Source organism: Lissotriton helveticus, chromosome 1_1, assembly GCF_964261635.1.
Source record: "Lissotriton helveticus chromosome 1_1, aLisHel1.1, whole genome shotgun sequence".
Classification (NCBI taxonomy): domain Eukaryota; kingdom Metazoa; phylum Chordata; class Amphibia; order Caudata; family Salamandridae; genus Lissotriton; species Lissotriton helveticus.
The window spans coordinates 2,083,825,289-2,083,850,161 of record NC_136057.1 but is presented as its reverse complement, the minus strand read 5'-3'; the positions used below and the strand labels follow the sequence as shown (position 1 = coordinate 2,083,850,161).

The 24,873-nt window shown below is 45.4% G+C and overlaps 1 protein-coding gene across 1 annotated transcript in view; it reads left to right on the top strand.

The window, feature by feature from the left end:
• The window catches only part of DNAI3 (dynein axonemal intermediate chain 3), a 1,062,540-nt gene that overhangs the window by 653,180 nt on the left and 384,487 nt on the right, over window positions 1-24,873 (top strand). The window contains exon 16 of the mRNA XM_078645562.1: window positions 5,462-5,549. Coding sequence (XP_078501688.1) covers window positions 5,462-5,549 — 88 coding nt within the window. The remainder of the gene's footprint in view (window positions 1-5,461; window positions 5,550-24,873) is intronic.

Below are 24,873 nucleotides of genomic sequence, written 5' to 3'. Positions count from 1 at the left end.
TGGTAACTAATCCATAGTTTATGAACATGTCTTTATTAGGGGTGCCTTCCAGCGGAGCTAGATGATCCACCTCTAATAAACGGTCCGGGCTGAACCAGCTATCGACCAGTGGGGAGAAGACAGACATGACAGCTCAACAACGAGGGACAAAAAGTCAGCACTGCCTATCTTATCACTGTGCGCAAAGACTAGACAGAATATTTCTATTCTACGTTGTTTGCAGGCAGTGAATACCTCATGAACCAATATCAAATGAACAAAAAGAGGACCAGTGGGAAGAATAAGTAGATTCGCAAAAGATCTGCGTCCTCTACCCTTTCACTATCTGCAAAGGGGAACCTGTTCTTTCCTGTTTGTAGACAGAGAATCTCCAGAAAACAATCCGCGAACAGTAGCTCGGGGTCAAAAACAGTTAATCAGTGGCCGTTAATAAATTATCGATTCAGTGGGGGAGAAAGATAGGCGCGACGGCTGCGTTACCTATCCTTCACTGTTTGCAAAGAGAAAGAGCCTACTGTTTCTTCGTGTGCAGACAGTGAATCTCCAAATAGGTCAACAAAGAGTAATACTAGTATTTTCTGAACAATTAAACAATTATTTCGTGATTCGTCGTGTCTACACGACCTTACCCGGACCGTATGGACAGTTTCTTGTCTTCCGAATCCAGCGCCCGATCGTCCTCTTTTCTTTGTATTCCTCGCAGCACTCCTGATGGTTCCCAGTCAGGACCGTAGATCACTCGGGAGAGGTCTGTTCGGAACCAGTGAAGTTCGGATGATCGGCTGCCAGACGAGGGTCTATTGGGCAAGAGCTCTCCCGATCGTTGCAGTCGTTCACTCTGTCGTCAGGACCTCTCCCACTGGATCCACGAGTCGCTGATGGGCCCCACACTTGGGACGCCAATTGTTAAATCTAAGGTCAAGGGACAATCGATATTTGCCCGGCGGTATCGCCTCTTTAACCCACGAATTATTAATCAATGAAGAGGCAGGCGCTGGAGACGGGAAGGCAGGAAACAAGGTTTATTCTCTCCGGAGGAGAACACATCAGTTCAAACAGCAGGTATCGTTCTGAGGTGCTCTAACCGCATCTCTGAGGCCTGGCCTCTTATACACAGCTTTATTGCTTTATTACATATAACATATTCATGGCAATGCTTTGATGTACGGAAAGACATTCTCGGAATCCCCGCTCCAAGCCCGTTCCCACACACATATACAGCAGAAGTCCCCACCCCGGTCACGACAGGTGATGATTATCGCGCAGCTGGACATTCCGCCGGTTCACGGAATGTGGGGGTTTGATCAGATCTCATAGGGTGGGGGCATTGATCAACTCGAGGGTCCTTTGATGAGGGAAGCTTTCTACTGTACGGGGAGGGGCAATAAACAGTATCGGCAGAGCTAGGTGTCGGCCTGGGAACGAGGAAGACAAACGGGCACACAGGAAAAGGGGTTTTGTATCAAAAAAGGGCCTGGGACCATAAAAGGAAGGAAGGGAGGTGTCGCGCTGGGGACAGGATGGGGTTCTGAGGCAGAGCTGCGCTGAAGAGGGGTTTATGACCCAAGGCATGTGCGAGCGGGGGTTTGTCAGAGTGCGGGCTTTGTGAGGGAGGAGGGCTATGCCGGGGGCCAGTGGCATGCAAAAAGGGTTGTTCTGATCGAGGCACCTAAAATGGCGGGTGCGCACGACAAAAAAGTGTGGCATCAGGGAAAAAAGGCAAGATGGCGCAGATAATGTTTACCAGACCGTACTAATTTTCCACCACCATGCCTTTCCAGTTTGAACCCAGCTATATGCAAATCAGTCTTGACCCTGTGCCCCATGGGAACAGTCCAGCCCGAACTGCCAAGCCAGGTCCTCCCTGGACTGGAAAAAAGCATCCAAGGACCGGTGTCAGGCTTTCAGCCCTCATCAGCCTGGATAGCTTGATTCCAGTGGCATGGAGAGCACAGGACTCACGTCTGATCATATGGGGTGGCTGAGTGGGCTAAAGAATGGTGATGGATTAAACCCAGATCAGTTGACTGGGGGTGAGTGTTTGATTTGCTCAAACACTCCGTCCATCATCCCCTTTTGTATCGCTTTGTTCGCCCTAAGTGTGGCAGGGTATGCTCAGACGTGAGTCCCTTGCTCACTTGGCCACTGGATTCAAGATAGCCTGGCTGATGAGGATTATGAATCCGAAACCGGTCCCAGGATGCTTGTTTCCGGTCCATGAAAGACATGGCTTGGCAGTTCGGGCTGGACTGTTCCCATGAGGCACAGGGTCAGACTGATTTGCATATAGCCATGTCTGAAATGGGGTGGCTGAGTGGGCTAAAGAATGGTGATGGATTAAACCCAGATCAGTTGACTGGGGGTGAGTGTTTGATTTGCTCAAACACTCCGTCCATCATCCCCTTTTGTATCGCTGTGTCAAAAGGACACCCTGATGCACCCCTGAAATAAGCATGGGTGCACATGTGGCGCACATACATGCCCTAAGGGCATGTATGTGCTTCACATTGCACTTTGAAAAATGCAAAAAAGGGCATTTTTCAAAGAAATCGCAAATTACCACCGACTCGAAGTTGGTGGTAATTTGTGATTCCTTAAGGCCAAATTGCACTTTTTTGGTGCTTCTTACGTTGCATTTAAGGAAACGCACAATTTGCGATTCCTTAAATGCAATTACAGAAAACCTCATTAGTCTCAAATTTTTCCAGATGTTTTTGGAACAAGCTAATTTTCTTTTTTTTGTCTCTTTGCTCTAGCTTTGGCAACATTTTGAACAGTAATCGGATAGCTACGCCGTCTGAATCTTATATGCATTTCAGTGATTAGTGAAGAAATTCCTTTGGGCTCCCAAGAAATCTCCTTATGGCGCGCTCAATTTCAGAACCTTAGGATGTGCACTTTTGGCAGCCAAAATTCTGTTAAACACAGTTGGTTTTCGGAACAACATTATACAGATCTTTCCATTTTCAATGTGTACTCGAATGCCTAAGTCCTCGATTGTATACTTGCTGATAGTGAATGCAAGTCTTAATTTCAGAGAATTTTAATTGAGCAATTGTAAAAAAGCATTCAAGCTCCTCAGTTCCATCTTCCCATATTAGAAACAGATTTTCAGTATAACGCACCAAAGGACCACTTTCTCCATTATTTCGTTGTTCTTTTCAGACCAAACACATTTTGCCTCCCAGTACCCCATCATCAAGTTTGCATACCTGGGTACAAATGAGGTACCCATAACTATACCTTTGTTTTGTTTGTAGAACATCATAACTGCATAACTGGGGCAGAGCAGCTTTGGACTGAGGGCAGCTCTGCACAACTCAGTCTGTGAGCTTCACTGAGGCAAGGGAAACCCCCTTTTTTATATTTTAAAATGTGACTTACACCACATTCAATACCCTTATCGCATGTTCTGCACTGTTATCAGTATTTACAACTTTGCTCTCTCTAGTACTCATCAATCATACTCCCAGGCCCTCTCTGGGTCAGTACATCCGCAACAGTATGTCCCTCCCACGATTCACCTGGCTGCCCCAGTGTAATATAAACAGAGTTTCTAGGCAGATAGCTGTGTCAATGGAATGTCGAAAACAGACATCCCAAGCCCAACACAGCCTGGTGCCATAAATAAGGCACATCAGCAGCACATTTAATTTTGTCTAGTAGAAATAGCAAAACAAGCATCACAAGATTCTCTGTTAGCTATGCATGGTACAAGGGTTTTCTTCATGCTTTTTCACTCATCAATGCTGACTAAGCTAGTTAACCCTTTTGCATCACAATATCTTCAGCACACTATTCCCTATATACTACACACATCTAGAGGGAAGTCTCTATGCAGGCGGTCGAAGTTACTGCGTAAACTGACTTCTTTCACTTGAGGCCTGCCTCCAGTCTTCAGCTGAAAACTCAGTGCAAGAGTACACCCCATGATTTCCAGCCTACTCTGGAGCCGGCCGACTCTGACCCAAAAATGAGAATATTACAATTCTCTCCATAACTTCTTTGGTTCCTCACCTTCCCCTAGAATGCCTCTGGCCCCAAGTAGGTACACAAAGAAGTTCAGTTTTGAAAAAGAACAAAAGCACTGGGAACCTGATTAGCAAGAACCCAGTGCACATTCAGTCAAAGTTGCGATCAGGGTCAGGCAAAAAAGTGGGGGCAACTATCCGTATTGGCTGCTACCGAACAGGGGTGGTGGGGCGGGGGGAATGGAGGGAGGGGTGGGAAATATTAAAATATTTAAAAACACTTACATATACTGCTGCCTGCTGGCCGCCGCCTCTACTTCCTTCGTCCTTCTTCCCAGGAAGAACACAGCCTCACAGAATCCCATGACCAATCACAATGCTTCCTTGGCATTGTTGTGATTGGTCTGAGTGCCCGTCGTTCGGCGCTCAGACAGGGGCAGGTAGGCTGTGCATGTTCTCTAGCCTTCATGGAGAACATGCAGAGTCTGCAAGACGCTTTGGCCGGCCTGAGACGGCTGGACAAATCCTCATGCGCACTTTAGGTGCTGCCACCACTCCTCCCTCCTGTGATTTGGGAAACCCAGCCCCTTCCCCATGGCTACAGCTGCAAGCTGAATAAAAAAAACGAAGTAATAATACAAAACGCTATTATCATTTTATTTTCTGTATTCAGCTTGCAGTTCAAGTAGTGGGGCGACACTCTTCTGGCATAGCGGAGGAGCCGCCACTGGTAACTATGTCAAAAGTAGTACTTTCCTACACATAGTATAAGTTATATAATATGCAAGGGTATAATCAGTGCATGGAGAAAGGGATAGTTATAGTCAATTTAGTGTACCTAAAAACAACCTCGTAGCCTTTAATTTTTGTAAAGGCAATCATTTGCCAATCACATAATGACTTGTCATCACTATGTACTGTGGTACCTCCACGAAATACTGCTAGATTTCATGGAAGTACTGTGACAACAGATATCACTAAATTGAAATGCTGTACCACTTTAAAAATACTTCTCTATTTTACCCAAAACGTTCATCTGTACACCATAATGTGTAATCCTGCCAAATTTCATTGAAATCCCACTGGGTGTTTGGCCACTACGTGCGAGTACAAAGTCTATGGGAAACGCATTTTGGGACTCCCGTTTTATCTTTGCTTCCTATTGACCAATCACAGCAAAATGTTCCATACTTCTCCAATATAGAAAAAGGAATAGGTTTGTAAAGTTTTATAGAGAGTCATCAAACGGGCGCAGAGTTATTAATGGCGAAAAATCTGAGGAGTTCCTAATTCTGGTTACCCTAACTACACCACAAAGTGAGGAAGGTCTTTTGATGCTAACGTTTTTATTTAGAATTATAAACTGTGTGAAATATAGTTTGTCATTGCTATGTGCAGCATACGTGTTGATTTTTAGTAGATAGATTATTTTAATTATAGCTGCTGACATTGCTTGTGGAGTTATATTTTTTCTAATTTTACTCCATCAGGTTACTCTACCAAAGACTGAAACAGTTGGTGAATACAGTCCGATGAAAATCAGTCTCCGGGATGAATTCACAATTTACAAAATGGCAGGTAATTTCCATTCTGTAAACGTACTATTTAGGGAGTATTTGAATTTTGAAGACTTATAAAGTTCTTTGCACAATAATAAAAACATTTTCCAATTTACTTCACATCACTTTTCAAACATTTATAAATCTGTTATCAGTTGTGCTTTGTACATGAATTAATCTCTGCTGTGCCTGAAGATCCTAGTGCATGTCTTCATTTTACTTTATAAGAAAAAAAATTCCTGAACACAGCAATTTGGGGAGTTTGATGCCACATGGCAGCAGAAAGTGGATTCCGTGAGGAAAAGTGGTGTCATGAGCTGTTGAATAATTGGAGCAGATGGAAAGACTGCTCACTAATGGTTTGCCAATCTATATGCTTTATTTAAAAAAATCTCTGCTGCTAAAGAAATTGGCAATAAAGAATAATGTAAAAATAAAGACTCTGACTTTCATTATTGATGACCATCTACCAGGATTTTACAAGCACTTACATGGTTAAAGCAGCCTCTGTGGAGATACCTTTGTGACTTACAAATCTTGGGTATAATACTGGCAAATAGCTCAGATGGAAATGCACTGCTCTAGCGGTCTGGGAGTAATCTCTGGCTAGAGGTTTTAATCATCAAAAAATTGTTTATAGAGTTAATGTGCCTCCTGCAAATCACTGAGTGTATTCTTCAGCTCAATGGATTGTATTCGATGATGCATTTGTTAGAAAACTCCTTGTGTAAGTGACATAAAATAAAGTAAGTAGCTGCATATATCCTGCAAGACACACATTTGCATCCTTGCATAGTCAATCTTTTTTTTCGGTCGAGCCTGAGCCAGCGCTCAAGCTGTTGTAGGTAGAGTATGGAGGAGAAGCCCCGCCCATATATTTTTTTATGGCTTGTGTCTTTGTCCTTCATAAATGCTGCTGTTTGATTCCTTAATAGGCTTGTTAGTCCCTCCTTAGTACGCCCATGTCATCATTTATATCCTCCCATGGTTACTGGCCCCTTTACCTGGTTGTGCGTGTAAGTTCTTTTCTTTATTGACCTTTTCCTACATTAGGCACAACGACGTGCTTCACTTACATTCGGCGCTCCTTGCCCATATTCACTTTAGAAGCAGGGACTATGGTGGTCATTTGCTTCCAATGCTATAGGTCTTGCATTTAAATGCGAGACCTATGGCATTGTAAATATGTATTTGTTTAAACGTCTTAAGCGCAGAAAGGAAAGGAAAATGAAGACAGGAGGCTCCCGGGCAAGGTGTTCCTTCTCTCCGCTCCTCGGAGTGCCGGGGATGCCACAACACAGCGACATGGTGACATTTGTGGGGCGCTACATCATTTCAAGGGTCGGAAGGATGTGCGTAGAGGACAGAGAATTGACTTCAGGCACAGCTTCCCAAATGCCAGAGCAAAGCTTTACAAAGAGCTTTAGGCAGGAATCTGAGGTATGGAAACAAAAACCTCTCTGAAATGAGAGCTGTTCAGGGAGCCGGTGGGTACCGTTTCTGAGCAAAGGAGCCCCCGCCTCCGTTGCATGTAGACTTCTGCCCCTGTTCGCGTTTCAGGATTTAATTTTTAACGCTCTTGGTATGTCAAAATTAAAATTCACCTGTGACATCCCTGCCCTCAACCCACACAACACACTTTCACCCCACCCACACACTCAGAACATGGTCAATTTTATTTTGTGAGTCAATGGTATGAAGTGCACACCTGTATTTCTCATTCTTGATATGCTCAATTCCCTCAAAATGCGTGCATCCTGGAATCGCGGTCCGCCCTACGACCGCGTGAATATGAAAATCCTGTTATTTGAGAACCCAATCGCTCCCTCCAGAAGCACTGTTGCTTGGCAAGAACCATTTGCCACACTTCTTATTCGTTTACGTCTTTTTATTCAATATATTCCAATGTCTTTGAAGTTTCAATCCATTTCATCACATGAAATCTTTTCAATGTATAACAAGTCTGATGCTGAAGGTATACCCATGCAGGCCTTTTCAAGACAGCAGGACCGATACATGTTACATCCTCAGTAGCATTATTAATTCCCAATGCATTTCGAGCGTCATCTTCGCTCTTCGTCAGGGGTTAACTACAAAATAAACAATGACTTTAATCTAAAGGTTTCAGCTTTCTTCTTCACCCCAAAAGCCCCCATATTTAGTAAGTAAGCACTATTTACTTTATTGATTTTCTCTTACTGCAGTCCGGACTTGCGCTGCTTCAGCTGAAACCGCTTGTGTGTTTTTTTCAAGCAGCACGGCCGCACTGTAACTCGGGAGCCTACTTTAAATCATTATAACCCGGCATAATCTTATGTGTGTTTCAACGCCCTCCCTCACAAGTTAAATGGATTTAGAAATGATGAGTAAATTAAGTCAAGTGAACAATGTTTGTTTTCAAAAGCCTGTTTTATTAACAACAACACCACCACCAATACACACACCACCAGCAATACCACCACCACAACCACCAATTCCACCACCTATGCCACCACCACCTCCAATACCACCACATTCAACACCACTAGTACCACCAATACCGCCACCACCACCAATACCACCACCACCAATACCAACACCTCCACCACCACCAATACCACCACTACCACCACCAATTATACCACCATCAATACAACCACCAATACCACCAGCACTGCCACCAGTACCACCAACACCACTACCAGTACCACCACCACCACCACCACTACCAGTACCACCACCAATACCACCACCACCACCATCACCAATACCACCACCACACCAATACCACCACCACCAATACCAATTCCCCTACCAATACCCCTACCAATACCACCACCAATACCCCACCACCAAAACCACCAATACCAGCACCACCACCACCTATACCACCACCACCACCAAAACCACCACCACCAATACCACCATCATCACTACCAATACCACCACCACCAATACCACCACCATCACCAATACCACTGCCAAAACCACCACCAGCAATACCACCAACACCAATACCACCAAGTCCACCACTACCAACACCACCAATACCACCACCACCAATACCACTACCATCAATACCACCACCACCACCAATACCACCAAAATTACCATCACCAATATCACCACCACCACTACCACCAATACCACCACCACTAATACCACCAATACCACTATGACCACCACTACCACCACCACCAATGCGACCACCACCACTACCACCTCCACCAATATCACCACCACCTCCACCAATACCACCGCCACCAATACCACCCCCACCACCAATACCACCATTAATACCAACACCAATACCACCACCAATACTAATACCACCACCAATACCACCACCAATACAACCACCACCGCTAATACCACCACCAATACCACCAATACTAGTACCACCACCACCAATACCACCTCCAATACCAGCACCACCAATACCAGCACCACCAATACCGGCACCACCAATACCAGCACCATCAATACCGCCACCACCACCACCATCACTACCACTAATGCCACCACGACCACCAATACCACCACCTTAGCGCCTCTCGCTCACTAGTAATAGCAGGGGCAATATACGAGGCTGGAGCTGCAGCCGAGACCATCCAAAACCACCACTAATACCACCACCACCAATACCAACACTGCCACCAATACCACCACCACTAACGTCACTACCAGTACCACCACCACCACCAATACCACCACCACTACCAATACCAACACCACCACACCAATACCACCACAACCACCAATACCACCACCACCAATACCAATTCCCATCAATCCCTCAACTGCCAACACCACCAAAAACACCACCACCAATAGTGAAACAACCTTTACATAGCAGTCATTACATCGCAACATCCTTTACATCGCATGTCATTACAACGCAGCCGTCACATTGCATATCACTACAATGCATGTAATTACAACGCATTTCACTACAATGCAGGCATTACATCGCAAGTCATTACAACGCATACCATTACAACGAATATTACCCTTACACTATCCGAAACTTACCCTACTGTTGCACTCACTGGAGTTAGAATGGTAATTTGTACCCCTACAGTATCCAACACTTACCCTACTGTTGCACTAATTGGAGTTAGAATAGTAATTATTAAAAAAAGGTATAATGCGTTGTAATGGAATGCGTTGTAAAGGTAGTTTCTGAAAATGCAATATAATGGCATGCGATGTAAAAGAACGCGTTGTAAAGGATGTTGCGATGTAAAAACTGCGTTGTAAAGGCATGCATTGTAAATGTATGTGTTGTAACATCAATACCACCTCCACCAATACCGCCACCGCCAATACCACCACCACCAATACCACCACCACCACCAATACCACCACCACCGACACACAACCACCACCAATAGCAATATCACCACCACCAATACCTCTGCCAATACCACCACCAATACCAATACCACCCCACCACCACAATTACCACCACCAATACCACCACCACCAATACCACCACCACTACCACCACCAATACCACCACCATTACCACATCACCAATACCAGTACCACCGCCACCAATACCAATGCCACCACCAATACCACCACCACCAATACCACCTCCACCAATACCATCACCACCAATACCACCACCATCAAAACCAACACCAATACCACACCCACCACCACAAATACCGCCACCACTACCACCACCATCAATATCACCAATACCACCACTACCACCACCACCAATACCACCACCACCAATACCAATACCACCACCACCACCAATACCACCATCACCAGTACCACCACCAATACCACCACTACCACCACCTCCTCCAATACCACCACCACCTCTACCTATACCACCACCACCAATACCACTGTCACCAATACCACCATCACCAATACCACCACCAATACCACCAATATCACCAACACCACCACCACCAATACAATCACCACCAATACCACCAACACCAATACGACCACCACCAATACCCCACCACCAATACCACCGCCACCACCAATATAACCATCACCACTAATACTACAAATACCACCACCACCTATACCACCAATACCAGTACCACCACCAACTATACCACCACCACCACCAATACCAGCACCACCAATACAGGCGCCACCAATACCAACACCACCAATACCACCACACCAATGCCACCACCACCACTATCAATACCACTAATGCCAATACCACCACCAATACCAAGACCACCACCACCACCAATACCAATACCACCACCTCAGCGCCTCCCGCTCGCTAGTAATAGCAGGGGCACTATACGAGGCTGGAGCTGCAGCCGAGACCATCCCTGCCTCCCTCCATGCCTGCCATTAGGCCAAAGATAGCAATGACACACTGCACACTCAAATTACTGAGAGGGCAGGAAATAGTCCCCCCTCCCGCTCTTCCACCTGAGAGCGAAAAGTGTTGGAGCGCTTTATTCATGTTTATAGCTCGTATCATATGTAACTCTCATTTCACACTTTGTGTCCATGTAATTTACAACACTTACACATCTTCTTCACTGCACTATTTATCACTTCTTTGAAGACGTCGCAGGCTGGTTTCATCCTCTGATATTTAAACCTAAAAAGAGGTCGAGAAGGCCCTTTATTGCAATGCATTAGGTCTTGCATTTTCAAGAGTTTAAGCTACTAGTATTGTAAATGACAATGCCTTTTATTTATGTTTTAAAACCCAAAACATAAATAAAAGGCATTGTCATTTACAATGCCAGTAGCTCAAACTCATATGAATGTGAGCCTTATTGCATTGCAAATGCTTGTTTTATATGAGGTGAGAAACATGATGTCCTTTGCATTTGTATCATGTCACACAAACACCCCACAACCCCAGTACTTTCATAATTATCCAGTATTATGGGTGTCTTTCATAGATTCACATGCCTGAATCATTCCCCGTCGTCGGAATGGAAGTCCCCGGTACATAAATAAAGTAATGTCCTATAGACATATAGAGAATAGTAGGCCTAAAGGCCTCACATTAGTAACATATCCATGTCCTTTTGTAAAAAAGACCAAACTCTAGAAAAGAGCCAATCAGCTGTCACCTTCCCCTAGAACCCTCCTGGCAGGAGCCTCAGTCCCTCAGATTTTCTACCGCAGGCACCGTCGACAAAGGCACCGTCGACGGCGGGAACATCTATACCGTCGACGACAGCTTCATGGCAACTGTCGACACAACTCCGTCAACGATCTCACCATCGACGGGCCCTTCGATGGTGATTGATTCTGGCTTCCAAACAGCTTCTGTGCGTCTAAAGATCACGAGAACGACGCTGACGCCGGTGTTTACTTCTCCTAGCCGTGTGCAACTGTTGCCACCAGCACGTCTCCTTCAAGATGAGGATTCTGATGACGGGGATATGTTCCAGTTGGCAACTAGCCCCTCAGAACTAAATGTCAAATGCCAGAGCTCAGATGAGGAGGATGCTCAGGAAGAGGTAGTTCATCCACCACCTACACCTATAGTCTGTCTTCCAGCATCCCTAGTTACAGATCTGCGATACCTCATCCAAGATTACAAGCAGAAGTTCCCAGAATCTCCGGCTCCTCCAACTTCCACGGCAGCTCCATCTCCAAGACCGCAACCCCCGCCCTTAACCATTCAAAAGGAACGGGTGGATTTGCCACGTCCTCAATCTTCTGGTGAAGAAGAAGAGGAGGAACAGAAAGAAGACCAACAAGAAGAAGGTGAATTGCAGGACGATCAATCTGTCATGAGGACTGGGAGGACTACGGCATACCTTCGCCAGCATCTCCAGTGCCCGCAACCTCGGATTCTCCACCGGTTGACATTGGCGGTTTCCATAATGTGGTGGAAAGGGCCGCTAAGCGCTTCCAAATTACTATGGATTCCCAGGAACAGGACTGTTTCCTGTATGATTTCAAGGAACCTCTCAACAAATCAACGGGGTCAATTCCTATTATTGAGTATCTTTGGACATAGGGGGTTCAGGTTATGCAGAATCCCGCCTCTGTTTCGCCAGTGATCCCTCGATTGGACAAAAAGTACAAAGCTCCAAATACGGCACCGGCCTGTCTGACAGGTAATCCTAAACCGGATTCGGTGGTGACGCAGGTGGCCCAAAAGAACTCCAGAAATTCATCTCCTTTATCGGCTCCGCCTGATAAAGACGGAAGAAAGTTGGACAACATTGGGAAACAGTTTTCCTCAATGTCGGCTATGACCGTCAAGGCAGCAAATGCCCTAGCGCTTCTTGGGCATTACATTAGATAATTGTGGGCAGATATAGCCCCATACCTGTTCGAGTTACCTGACGTGTCCAAAGAGGATGTAAAGAAAATACTACTGGAGGGTGAAACATCAGCATCGGAGATTATAGACTGTGCAATGGACGTCGCTATGACAGGGTTCCGCCAACTGGCTGGAGCAGCGGTTTTGAGGTGCCACGAATTGCTAAAAGCAACCTCATTCCGTCCTGAGGTGCAGACAAAGATTTTGGATATGCCATATGACGGCCAACTATTATTTGGCTCCAAAATTGACGAAGCTCTACAAAATATAAAAAAGGACACAGACACTGCAAGAGCCTTGGGCACACTCCAATTTAAAAATCAGTCCTTTCGGGGAAACAGAGGAAGAGGTCAATCTTCCTACAAAGGAGGTTTTCAATACAGGCCCACTACTCTTCCAACCAGAGTAGGCCACAGTACCAGCAATGCCAGCAGCAACAAGGCCAACAATCCTCGTATGGAAAGTCCTCCTTTCGGGGTAAAGGACAAAGGAGAAACAACGGACGCATACAATGACTTGTTTATTCAGCCAGTACAGACCTCATCTCACTTATTAAAAATTGGAGGAAAAATTACCCATTTTCTGCAAAATTGGAAGATAATTACTACGGACCGTTGGGACCTTCAATTAATACAATTCGGCCATTCTATGGAATTCAAACGCACCCCTCCACAAACTCCACCTCGTCCAATGGTCGTTTCGCATTGTAACGATCCAGGAAGTCTTACATCTTCTGGAAGAGGGAGATTTCATGGCGTCACTAGACTTACAGGAAGCTTACTTCCATATACCAATTCACAAGAATCACAAAAAGTACTTGAGATTTGCAGTAGCGGGTAGGCATTTCCAGTTCTGCGTCCTGCCCTTTGGACTCAAGTCTGTGCCCCGCATCTTCACAAAATGTCTATCCCCAGTGGCGGTATATCTCAGAAAGCGCCGTCATCAAGTCTTTCCATATCTGGACGACTGGCTGATCAAGGCACCATCCTTCGAAGACGCGTCCAGGTCTTCCAACGCCTGTCAAAGTCTCTTCAATTGCCTGGGTCTTACGCTTAACCAGGTGAAATCAGCCCTACAACCTTCTCAGACCATCAACTTCCTGGGTGCAACCTTGTACACACGTTCTGCAAAAGCGTTCCCATCTCAGGAGAGGAAAAACAAACTCCTAGCACTAGCGTCTGGAGTAGCCTCGAAAAGAGTGTTGACGGTCCGCCTTTTTAAATCCCTTTTGGGGATGATGTCGTCATGTATTCTTTTAATCCCTCACTGCCGTCTATGGATGCGTCCTCTGCAGGAGGCACTCTCAAGGCAGTGGGTCCAATGCATGGTGTCATTCGACGACCGCATAAAGGTGACTTCTCAGATGGTCAAAGCTTTGCGATGGTGGATGTCACCACGAAACCTGTCTCAAGGATTGACATTCCTGCTTCCAGCGGCTCCTCATGTTATCACAACAGACTCCTCCTTAAAAGGTTGGGGAACCTTCCTACAGGAGATGCAGATAAGCGGAAAATGGTCAGCTGCAGAGAAAAGACTCCATATCAATCTGCTCGAACTGAGAGAGGTCTTCCTGGCCCTGCAGTCTTTCCTACCAAGGATCAAAAACTCCCTGGTGCTCGTCAGGACAGACAACACTACGACAATGCACTACCTCAACAAGCAGGGAAGGACGCGCTCGCTGACACTCTCTCGCGAGTCGCACAAAATCTGGAACTGGTTAATAACGAACAATGTAGCACTACGGGCGGAATATGTCCCAGGCATGGACAATGTACTCGCCAACTCGTTGAGCAGGCAGAAAACATCATCTCACGGGTGGGAGCTAGATCAGAAGATCCTCAACCAAATCTTCTCCAGATGGGGCACGCTACAGATCGATCTCTTTGCTACAAGGATCAACGCCAAATGCCCACACTTCGCAAGTAGGCATCCCCAGTCAGGGTCTCTAGGGAATACATTTCCCATCGCATGGCGCAACGTCTTTGCGTACGCCTTTCCGCCATTCCCGATGCTTCCCATAGTCCTCAGGAAGATGAAGGTGGAGCCTTGTACTCTCATTCTTATAGCCCCAACTTGGCCAAGACAACATTGGTTCACAGAACTCCACTGTCTATCCCTGAAACCGCAGATCCATCTGAAGCAGTGTCCGTCTCTGCTCACAATGAACAACCGGCAAGTTCAACATCCGGATCTAAAATCTCTCAAGTTAGCCACCTGGCTCCTGAGTTCCGAGAGTTTCGAAATTTGAATATTCCGCAGGACTGTAGAGACATCCTGACCAGAGCACGAGCGGATAGCAGCACCAAAACGTATTCCCTGAAATGGAAGAGGTTTTGTGTTTGGTGTACAGATCAAGGGATACACCCTTTCTTTTCCTCACCGGAACAAGTTTTACCTTACCTGTTACACCTGGCAAAGTCGGGCCTAGCCCACTCTTCCATTAAAGTCCACTTGGCTGCAATATCCCGTTATAAAAGAACTTCAGCGGGTCCTTCCCTCTGGTCAAACAGGTTGATCAAGCAATTTTTAAAGGGATTATACAGGTCTTTCCCTCCAGTAAGGATGTTGCCACCTACCTGGCATCTGAATGTAGTTCTTAATCAGCTCATGAAGCATCCATTCGAGCCAGTACACAGAGCTGACCTGAAACACATCTCTTGGAAGACAGCGCTCCTTCTTGGGCACACCTCTGCAAGGAGGGTGAGTGAACTGCAGGCATTTTCAATTCAGGATCCTTTTCTGCAATTTAAAAATGACAGAGTGATCCTGAGGACCAATCCGAAGTTTATCCCAAAAATGCCGTCGGATTTCCACCTTAATGAGCCTGTGGTTTTGCGTTCCTTCTTCCCAAATCCCAGTACAGCAGCAGAGAGATTATTGCATTCCTTAAAATTTTACATCGACAAAACAAAAGCGTTCAGGAAGTCAAATCAGCTATTTGTAGCTTACAGTAGACCTAGGAAGGGTCTCCCACTTACTAAACAGAGCATCTCACTCTGGATTTCTGCAGCCATCTCTTTCTGTCATGAACAAGAAGGACAGCCACTACACTCTAAGGTGCAAGCCCACTCCACGAGGGATATGCCCACTTCTATGGCACTCTTTGCAGGGCGGTCATTGACATTTGCAGAGCGGCAACATGGAAGTCGCCACATACCTTCACTAGGCATTACTGCCTGGACACGGAGCTTATGAACGATGCAGCGGTGGGACAAGCAGTACTACGCCATCTATTTCACTGAGGTGAGCCTTCTTTCATCCCTCCATCCTTCTCTTGTATGCACATTTCTTTACTGATACTTGTTGTTGGCGTCTATTGGCTGTTACTAGTCGTTTGATATGTTATTATCTAATGACTTGTATATACTGTACCTTCCGAAATGTGCTCTCTGCATTGCTTGCTACTCTGATTCAGACATGTGAATCTATGAAAGACAACCATAATACTGGATAAAAAATGTGTTACTTACCTGTAACTGCAGTTATCCAGTATTGGTGTCTTTCATAGATTTACATGCAACCCTCCCGCCTCCCCTGGAAGGACTCACCTAATTCTCTCAGTAACACGCCTACTTAGCTTAGTGCGTACAAAAATCTGAGGGACTGAGGCTCCTGACAGGAGGGTTCTAGAGGGAGGTGCCAGCTGATTGGCTCTTTTCTAAAGTTTGGTCCTTTTTACAAAAGACATGGATATGTTACTAATGTGAGGCCTTTAGGCCTACTATTCTCTATATGTCTATAGGACATTACTTTATTTATGTACCGGGGAGTCCCATCCTGACGACGGGGAATGATTCAGGCATGTGAATCTATGAAAGACACCAATACTGGATAACTGCAGTTACAGGTAAGTAACGCATTTCTTCTTGGCCAACTTTCTATCAGCCAGAAGCAGCTGCTACTGAACAGGTCGGTGCTGTGGGAGGTTGGGGGACTCCGAGAGTGGGCAAAAAAATGTTTAAAGCACTTATTTGGGTACAGCTGGCTGCCGCTTCTTCTCTTATCTGGACACAGGAAGTACACAGCCTCCAAAAATCCCCTAGCCAATCACAGCGCTGCGTTACATCAGCATTGTGATTGGTCTGAACGTCATTGTTCAGCGCTCAGACAGGGGCTGGGAGGTTGTGCATGTTCTCCACCCAACCTGTGCAACACAGCCTGGTGGAGAACATGCTAAGTACGCATGACTGTTTGGCCAGCCCAAGATAGCCGGTCAAACTGTCATGCGCACTTAGAAAGTATTCTGGGAGGCTGTGTGCTTCCTACTGTTGGAGAAGAGAAGAGGATGAAGAAGAGGTGGTGGCCAGCTATACCCAGATAAGTGTTTTCATTTGTTTTTATTCCCCCTCCTGTGTTCCCCCCACCCCAACACCCTCATTCTGTAGCAGCCGCTGCTGTCTGCTGCGTCTTTTTGCGGCAGCACGTGTCCGTGTCGGCACCCTACACTGGAACAAAAACTGAGAGATTAGCTGGGTTGAAACCCAGTACCATTCTAAGAATATGGGCTGAACTAGGAACCAGACTGTTTGCACTCTGTTCCAGCATGGATGAACTCCATTCTGTTTGCAAAATCCTCTGCACTAGAAACTTACCTCTGTGCATCATCATAGTCACCATAATTTGACTGCTTTTCTACCTGGCAATCCAGCCAAAGTAAATCTGGTCTGTCATATTTGCAGTTAAGCATAATTTATCAATCTTGTAAAATAATGTCCTGGTTTCTTTCACTTTCCATTTCCTTATGTGAGTGTGCCCCTGATGACATTTTTATTCAATGCACATTATTTTACTATACTAATTCCCAAAATCCGCATTCGTTATTTCCTAGTCATTAGATTGCTTTTGTAAAATATTGGTTGCCTTTCAATGGCCTAGTGGAATCGCTTGAGTACCAAAAACTACTCCACGTATTTTCGCAAAACCTGCAACATAGATATAAGTAAAAGCCACTTAGTACTGGATAAAGTACCACAAAAACTATTTCCAGGAGTAAGAATGTAATTTGCCCATTAAAAAATACTTCAACTCTCTCCATTGGGTGTGGGTTAATCCTAGGGTTCGTATACATACTAGTATCTCGTGGAGAGAATTTACATGGCTCTACCCTAATTCTATGGCAAAGTTCTTTTACATACCTAACAGGATTACTATGTTGCTCTGTGTTTTAAAAAAAATGTTGATCTTACACCTCAGTGGAGGTCTGTAGTGATAAATAAATATGATATTAATGGACTCTGCTGTAGTGCATAGCAGAGTTTAAAAGCAATATGTAATTGGGGGACGATATGAGGGTTGACCACGCTTTTAGGACCCTCAGAAGAGAGTTGCTCAAACTGTGTCAGTGCTTACTGAGATCCTTCAGGTAGTTGGTATATTCTTAATAAAAGTCTTTCATCTACCTTCGTCAAGAAATAAAGAGATCCAATATGGGTGAAAGTTAATATACTATAACACCTGTTTTGAATCTGGTGCACTTACGTTACTCAGTCTAACGACAGTCATCCGGCCTGCAAAGAGCAATAGACCTAAGCTACATCTTCGAGGTATGTTATCATGTAATCATTACATAAACAACACTCAAATCTGCCTGAAGATTGCTCCTCCTGCTGATATATCTTCTTAGAAAATCAAAACAAATTCTTGAACCGGTGGAGAAATGTATGGTATTGTTTTATTTCACATAAAACCTCATGAAAGCAGGTTTTTTTATCCTGTATTTCTCTATCCTAGCCACACATTATATCTTGTCACCATAGAGTACCACATCCTCTCTTTCTTCACAAGCAACTTCTTTAGGCTTAAGTCTGGACTTTCATCACTACAGCCACAACTCAGGAAACAACCTCATATTGGTTGCATATTAAAAGAAAATCAAACCTCGTATCCAAAAGAACGGTTTTAGAAAATGTATTCTGTTCACAGTAGCATAGTAAAAGCTCTGTTAAAGGATTTACTAAAATCCAGTTATGTCTCTCTTCCATAGACTGTTCCCCACTAAAGCAGTTTAAAATTACAGCTACAAAGATACCAGGCACATACATCTCACCTGATAAATTTTCTCTTACTCCCACATGAAACCCACCTTCTTTTTCTCTTTTGCTTGTGAGTATTTGTTGCTTAGCTTAGTCATTCCAGTTCATATAAAAATATTTCAAATAAAAAAAATCATCAATCATTTTCAGGCAGTCATTTTAAAACATTAATATAAAGATAATCAAAACACCAGAATTCCAGTTTGGAGCTTAGATCATTGATCAGGTTTATGGAGAAAGTTCATTCTAAGTTGCTAATTATTATTGTTATAAAATTGAATCCTGATGGACAGATTGAAGTACTTTACCATTAAACTTCCTGACCTCACAGGATGTCTGTTTCCAATTATTGTGTAGATGTCCCCTACCACTGAACAGTAGTGCTATGTTAGCCAAGTATGTCTAATATTAGCTGCATTTATCAACTTTCAGAACATGCTACTGCATTTGATCAAATTAGGCCTCTATCCATCATTTATGAAAGATGTGCTCATCAGTGCAGGGACCTCTAGTCTGCATTTTAGCAAATCGTAACCCACCCGTGAAATAACCAATTCCGGAAAACAGGGCTTATTAATTTTTTCAGGAGTATTTGAATCAAATTAACCCAACTCCAATTGTTTCGTTTAGGACTATTTCAGATCGATAATGCTCCTTCAACACTTTTCTTTTAATGGGTTGCACATAGTGGTATTATGCTAAACTCTCTGTTTATTGAATGGAAATCTTGTTATCCAATATTGGATCTTTCATAGTTTCACATGCGTGATTCATTCCCGGTCGTCGAAATTCCACAGTACCATAGTAAAGCAGTATGTATTACTATCATAGGCTATAATGGCACTAGGATATCAGTTTATTAGCTTATCTATGTCCTTTTTGTAGAAAAGGGCCAAACTTGAACTATGACCAATCAGGTGCTAGCATCCTCTAGAACACTCCCGAGAGAAGCCCAGTCCCTCAGATTTTCATCGCACGTCATGTGTGAAGGGATTCTCCCTGAGCTCTGCTCAGTTTTTTCTTCAAGGTATTTAAAGCTATTTCTACTGCTACCGTGTGTGACAAAAACATATTTTTCCACCCCTGCAAGAACTGTGGGAAATAAAGGTTGCATGTGGATGACCCACATAAGGATTGCCTTTACTGCCTGTACTCCCAACACAAGGAAAAAGAGTGTAAAATTTGTCACACTTTTTGCTCAAAAAATTGAAGGACCGGGAGGGGACGCTTCTCTTGTGACCTCAAAAAGCAATAACTTAGAGAACATCTTCTGAGGATGACAGTAAAAGTTCTTCTAGGTCTCACAAGAGAGAAAGGTCTCATGAAGGGACTTATGAGGAGAGCAGGAAATCCCTAAAGACTTTCCGTCAGGCTAAAGACTCCAAGAAAAAGGAGAAACAAAAACAACTCTTCTCAGGGACAGCCTTAACTGTGCCATCTATGCCTTTTACTAGGGATAGTGATCTCTCTCATGACTCCTCATCAGACCCATCAACTGCACCGTTACGGTCGACAGCAAGATCGTTGACATCGACTGTCACAACTGTATCCTCATCATGACCGTTGACGGGCAAAACGATGATGACAGCCTCCATAGCCGCTCCCATCTTGTCCACAAAAGTTGCAGCATCAACAAAGGTCCCGTCCACACTCTTACCATTGACCTCATTGATGCTACCACCATCTGCAATGGCTCCATCGATGATCCCGCCACCGATGACCTCATTGATGGTTCCATTGACGATGTTGATGATTACTTCGTTGACAATGGTCCTGTTGATGACTGTCCAGTCAATGACGACAATTCCATCTATAAGGGGCACAATATCTACAACGGTATCTAAACATGATACTCACTTCGCTCTGATGATGATGCCGGTGATGCCACCGTCAACGATAACAAAAATGACAAACAGGCATTTCCAGCACTTCAAATGTCATCCTGATCTTCCACCCAGACAATATGAAATGCACTTGCATAGATCCTAGGTTCACAAAACCATTTCCTTAACCTCCTGAGGAACACCCAGTGGCACCTCCACAACCTGTTTCTCCAATTACACCAGCGCCTAACCTTCCACCAGCTACTCCTAGAATGATATAAACTGCAGAGCCCTCGCACACACAATTGTAATATAACCATCCAGTAGGCAAATTGCAATAACAAACAATAATAGAGCAAGAATAAGACAATTGCAGTTCAGAACTGTATATGAAGGAATCAGGTGTAGGTTTAATGGTTCCCAAAAGCCAGCCGACACGTGTTTCGTCGCGTAGGAACAGATAACTGCGACTCCTCAGGGCCAACAACACGACCTGAAAGACCGTCTGTCCTGGTCGATATGTATAACAGTATGATTGCTTGATAACAACAACGGTGGCATACAAGCTGTCAGTGAATGGCAATGTAATAATCGAGGGTGCTCAATTATTCTCTGAACTCTACGAGGTACCAGGTGTGATGGTGCACTCCTTAGTTATGAGTAGTCCAAAAGATAATTTATTAGGATATCCAATCATAAAAGATTTTCAATTTTAAAAGGTAATCGTAAAGCAATCAGGTTGGAAACAACCAAACCGGTACCTGACCAAACGTCCCCTCCCGGTCTACGGCTTGGAGAGTACTGACTCTAAGCGCGAGTGAAGCCATCGGTCCAGATTCGGATTGCTTTACGATTACCTTTTAAAATTGAAAATCTTTTATGATTGGATATCCTAATAAATTATCTTTTGAACTACTCATAACTAAGGAGTGCACCATCACACCTGGTACCAGACAAAGAAGGGCGCAGTTTAGACAAAATCGGCAAGAGGTTTTCTACGATATCTTCTATCACTGTTTGTGCTGGTAGTTCCCTGACTGTTCTGGGCTGCTATGACCAGCAGATGTGGTCAGTTATCAGTTCCAGACCTCCAGATACTGGCATGTTTTCTCCGACAACAGTGGCTACGGAGGAGGGGGCATCCTATGCCATGGTGGTTAAGAGGGCGGCCAAGGTCCTTAAACTGGAGCTGCCCTCAGCGCAGGTCAGGATTAATCTCCTGACTGAGGTGCTTCAACCTTGGGCTTCAACTTCAGAACCTTTGTTGCCCTTTAATGAAGCAAGGATGTCTTTCTGGGAAAGGTGTCCAAACCTGGCACAGGGGCTCCTGTGAATTGGACGGTTGCAAGCTGCAATCACCCAGCACTGGGCGACTCTAAGTTTCTCAACCACCATCCCACCCCAGAGAGTCTGGCAGTGCAGGCCTCTACGTCCCAAGGCACATTCCCTTCCACCCCCTCTGGACAGGGAAACCAAGAGGTTAGATGCATTTGGGAAGAAGTTGTTTTCTTTCTCCAGCCTGGCATTGCGATCGGTGAATACCATGTGTTTATTGAGCCATTTCTCCCATTCACTTTGGGAGATGGTGCTTCCACAAGTCCTGGAGCAGGCCTGCGCTGTGCTCTCCCCTAGCTGTCAAGTATGGGAGGGATGCAGCAAAATTCACCATACGGTGTTGCCTAGATACAACTGATTCGCAGGGTAGGCCGATTTCAACTACGTGGCCGTGAGGTGCCATGCCTGGCATCGTACAACTGGCTTCTCAGGTGATGTCCAAGCCAATTTGATGGACATGCCCTTTGATGAAAACCACCTTTTTGGGAAAAGGCAGACTCATCCCTGGTCAGGTTCAAGGACTCTCGAGCAACGGCCAGATCCATGGGCCTCTCCTCTACTTCCGGTGGCCAGTCTTCCTTTCGCCCCTTTCGTGGCAACGGAAGGGGCTTCCATCTGTGTCAACACTATACTAGCCACCATCCCTCACCTACTGCCCAAACTGTGTGAGGACATGGACATGGAGCATTCTGAGCTTGCAATGGAGACCAGAAGTCATCGGCCACATTGCCCCCAACAGCTGCAGCCTCCAGGCACTCCTAGGCTGATACTGCAGGACCACACTACTCCAGTTGGTGGGAGAATTTGTCATCATCTTCCCCACTGGAAATCCATACCATCGGAAAAGTGGGTCTTGCAGATCATCCAGGAGGGCTATTCTCTGCCTTTCCTTTCCACCTCTCATTCTGCCAAATCCAGAATGGCTGACATATTTAAAGTTGCTCTAAGAGGAGGTCACAGTTCTCTTGGCCAAGGGAGCTATAGAAAGGGTCCCGGTTTCAGAAGTAGGTAGTGGCTGTTATTCCTGCTACTTACTGATTCTGAAGAAGAACAAGGTGCTACGGCCCATTTTAGATTTTCGGGCCGTTCATCTCTTCCTCAAAAAGGAGACATTCAAAATGCTTACTCTGGCTTAGGTTTTGTCTGCGCTAGACCAGGACGACTGGATGGTAGCATTGGACACGCAGGAATCGTATTTCCACATTTCCATCCTGCCAGGCCACAGAAGTTACCTGCGGGTCAAGGTAGGCCATGAGCACTTTCAGTTTGCTGTGCTCCTCTTTGGCCTTACCAGTGGCCCTCGGGTGTTCACCAATGTGATGGCAGTGGTCGCAGCTCATCTGCGTAGATTAGGGGTGTCAGTCTTCTCCTGCCTCTACGACTGGCTGTTGAAGGCGACCTTGCCCCAGGCAGTTGTCTGCCACCTTCAGACTACAGCAAACCTTCTGCATTCATTGGGGTTCTCTATAAACGTGCAAAGTCACACCTGACTCCTTTCAGACAATTCCTTTCCTCAGAGCTGTTCTGGATACAGTGCAGTTTCGGGCCTATCCTCCTGAGCAGCGAGTCCAGGATATTCAGGCTATGATTATGATATTTTCGGCTCTATCTTGGATTTCAGTGAGGCTAACTCTGAGGCTGTTGGGCCTCAGGGCCTCTTGCATCCTGTTTGTGAGACACGCCAGATGGCATATGCGGGCTCTGCAGTGGGACTTGAAGTTCCAATGGGCATAGCATTGGGAAAATCCCACCAACGTGGTTCAGATCTCCGAAGGAACTGCAAAGGATCTGCAGTGGTGGTTAACAACCCGTGATTGGGCTTACAGCAGACCTCTCTCCCTTCCCCAACCAGAACTCACAGTCATGACAGATGCATCACTTCTGGGATGGGGCACCCCTCTGAGAGAGGTGGAGATCAAGGGACACTGGATCGGAGTCGGGGCTCCGCATAAGATTATTGGAGCTTTGAATGATTAGGTTGGCATTGAAAGCATTTCTTCCCTCTGTCAAGGGAAAGTTAGTGCAGGTGTTCACAGAGAACACCACCACCATGTGGTACTGAAACAAGGGCAGAGTTGGGTCATGCACCCTTTGTCGAGAGGCCCTGTTGGTTCAATACGAGGCAGGTTCTCTGAACGCCAGGGCAGACAAACTCAGCCATGAATGCCTAGCAGATCACAAGTGGCATCTTCAATTGGAGGTTGCACGAGGTCTCTTTCAGCAGTGGGGACGACATTGGTTAAATTTGTTCGCCTCTGAAGAGAACGCGCCATGTCAGCGGTACTGCGAGCTAGAGTTTCCAAGGTGGCTATCGCTCGGCCATGCCTTTTGTTGCGAGTGGAGCTCAGACTTGTTGTATGCATTCCCACTCATAACACTCCAGCCCAGGGTTCTGAACAACTGGGCCCAAGTCATTCTTGTGGCTCCGGACTGGGCGAGGAGAGTCTGTTATCCAGAGATTCTGAGAATGAGTATCGATCCTCTGTCCAGGCTGCTCCTTCGGGAGGATCTTCTGTCACAGCAGCAGGGGAAGGTTCTCCACCCAAACCTGTCAACTCTGCACCTTCATGCATAGAGATTGAATGGAAACAGTTCATAACTTTTGCTCTTCCTCCCGAAGTCAGTAACGTTATTTTGGCGGCCAGGAAGCCCTCCACTAAGACGGTATACGCCTGCTGTTGGCAGAAATTTGTGTTATGCTCTACAGAAAGGTCTATTAACCCTCTTTCTGCTTCTCTTTCCACTGTCCTTTTATTAATTCTAACCCTTGCCAAGCAGGGCTCTGCCTTGGGAACTCTCAAGGGTTACCTTTCTGCTCTGCCTGCTTTTTTGCGGCTGCCAGACTAGCCCTCTCTTCAAATCTCCTATTGTACATAGATTTCTAAA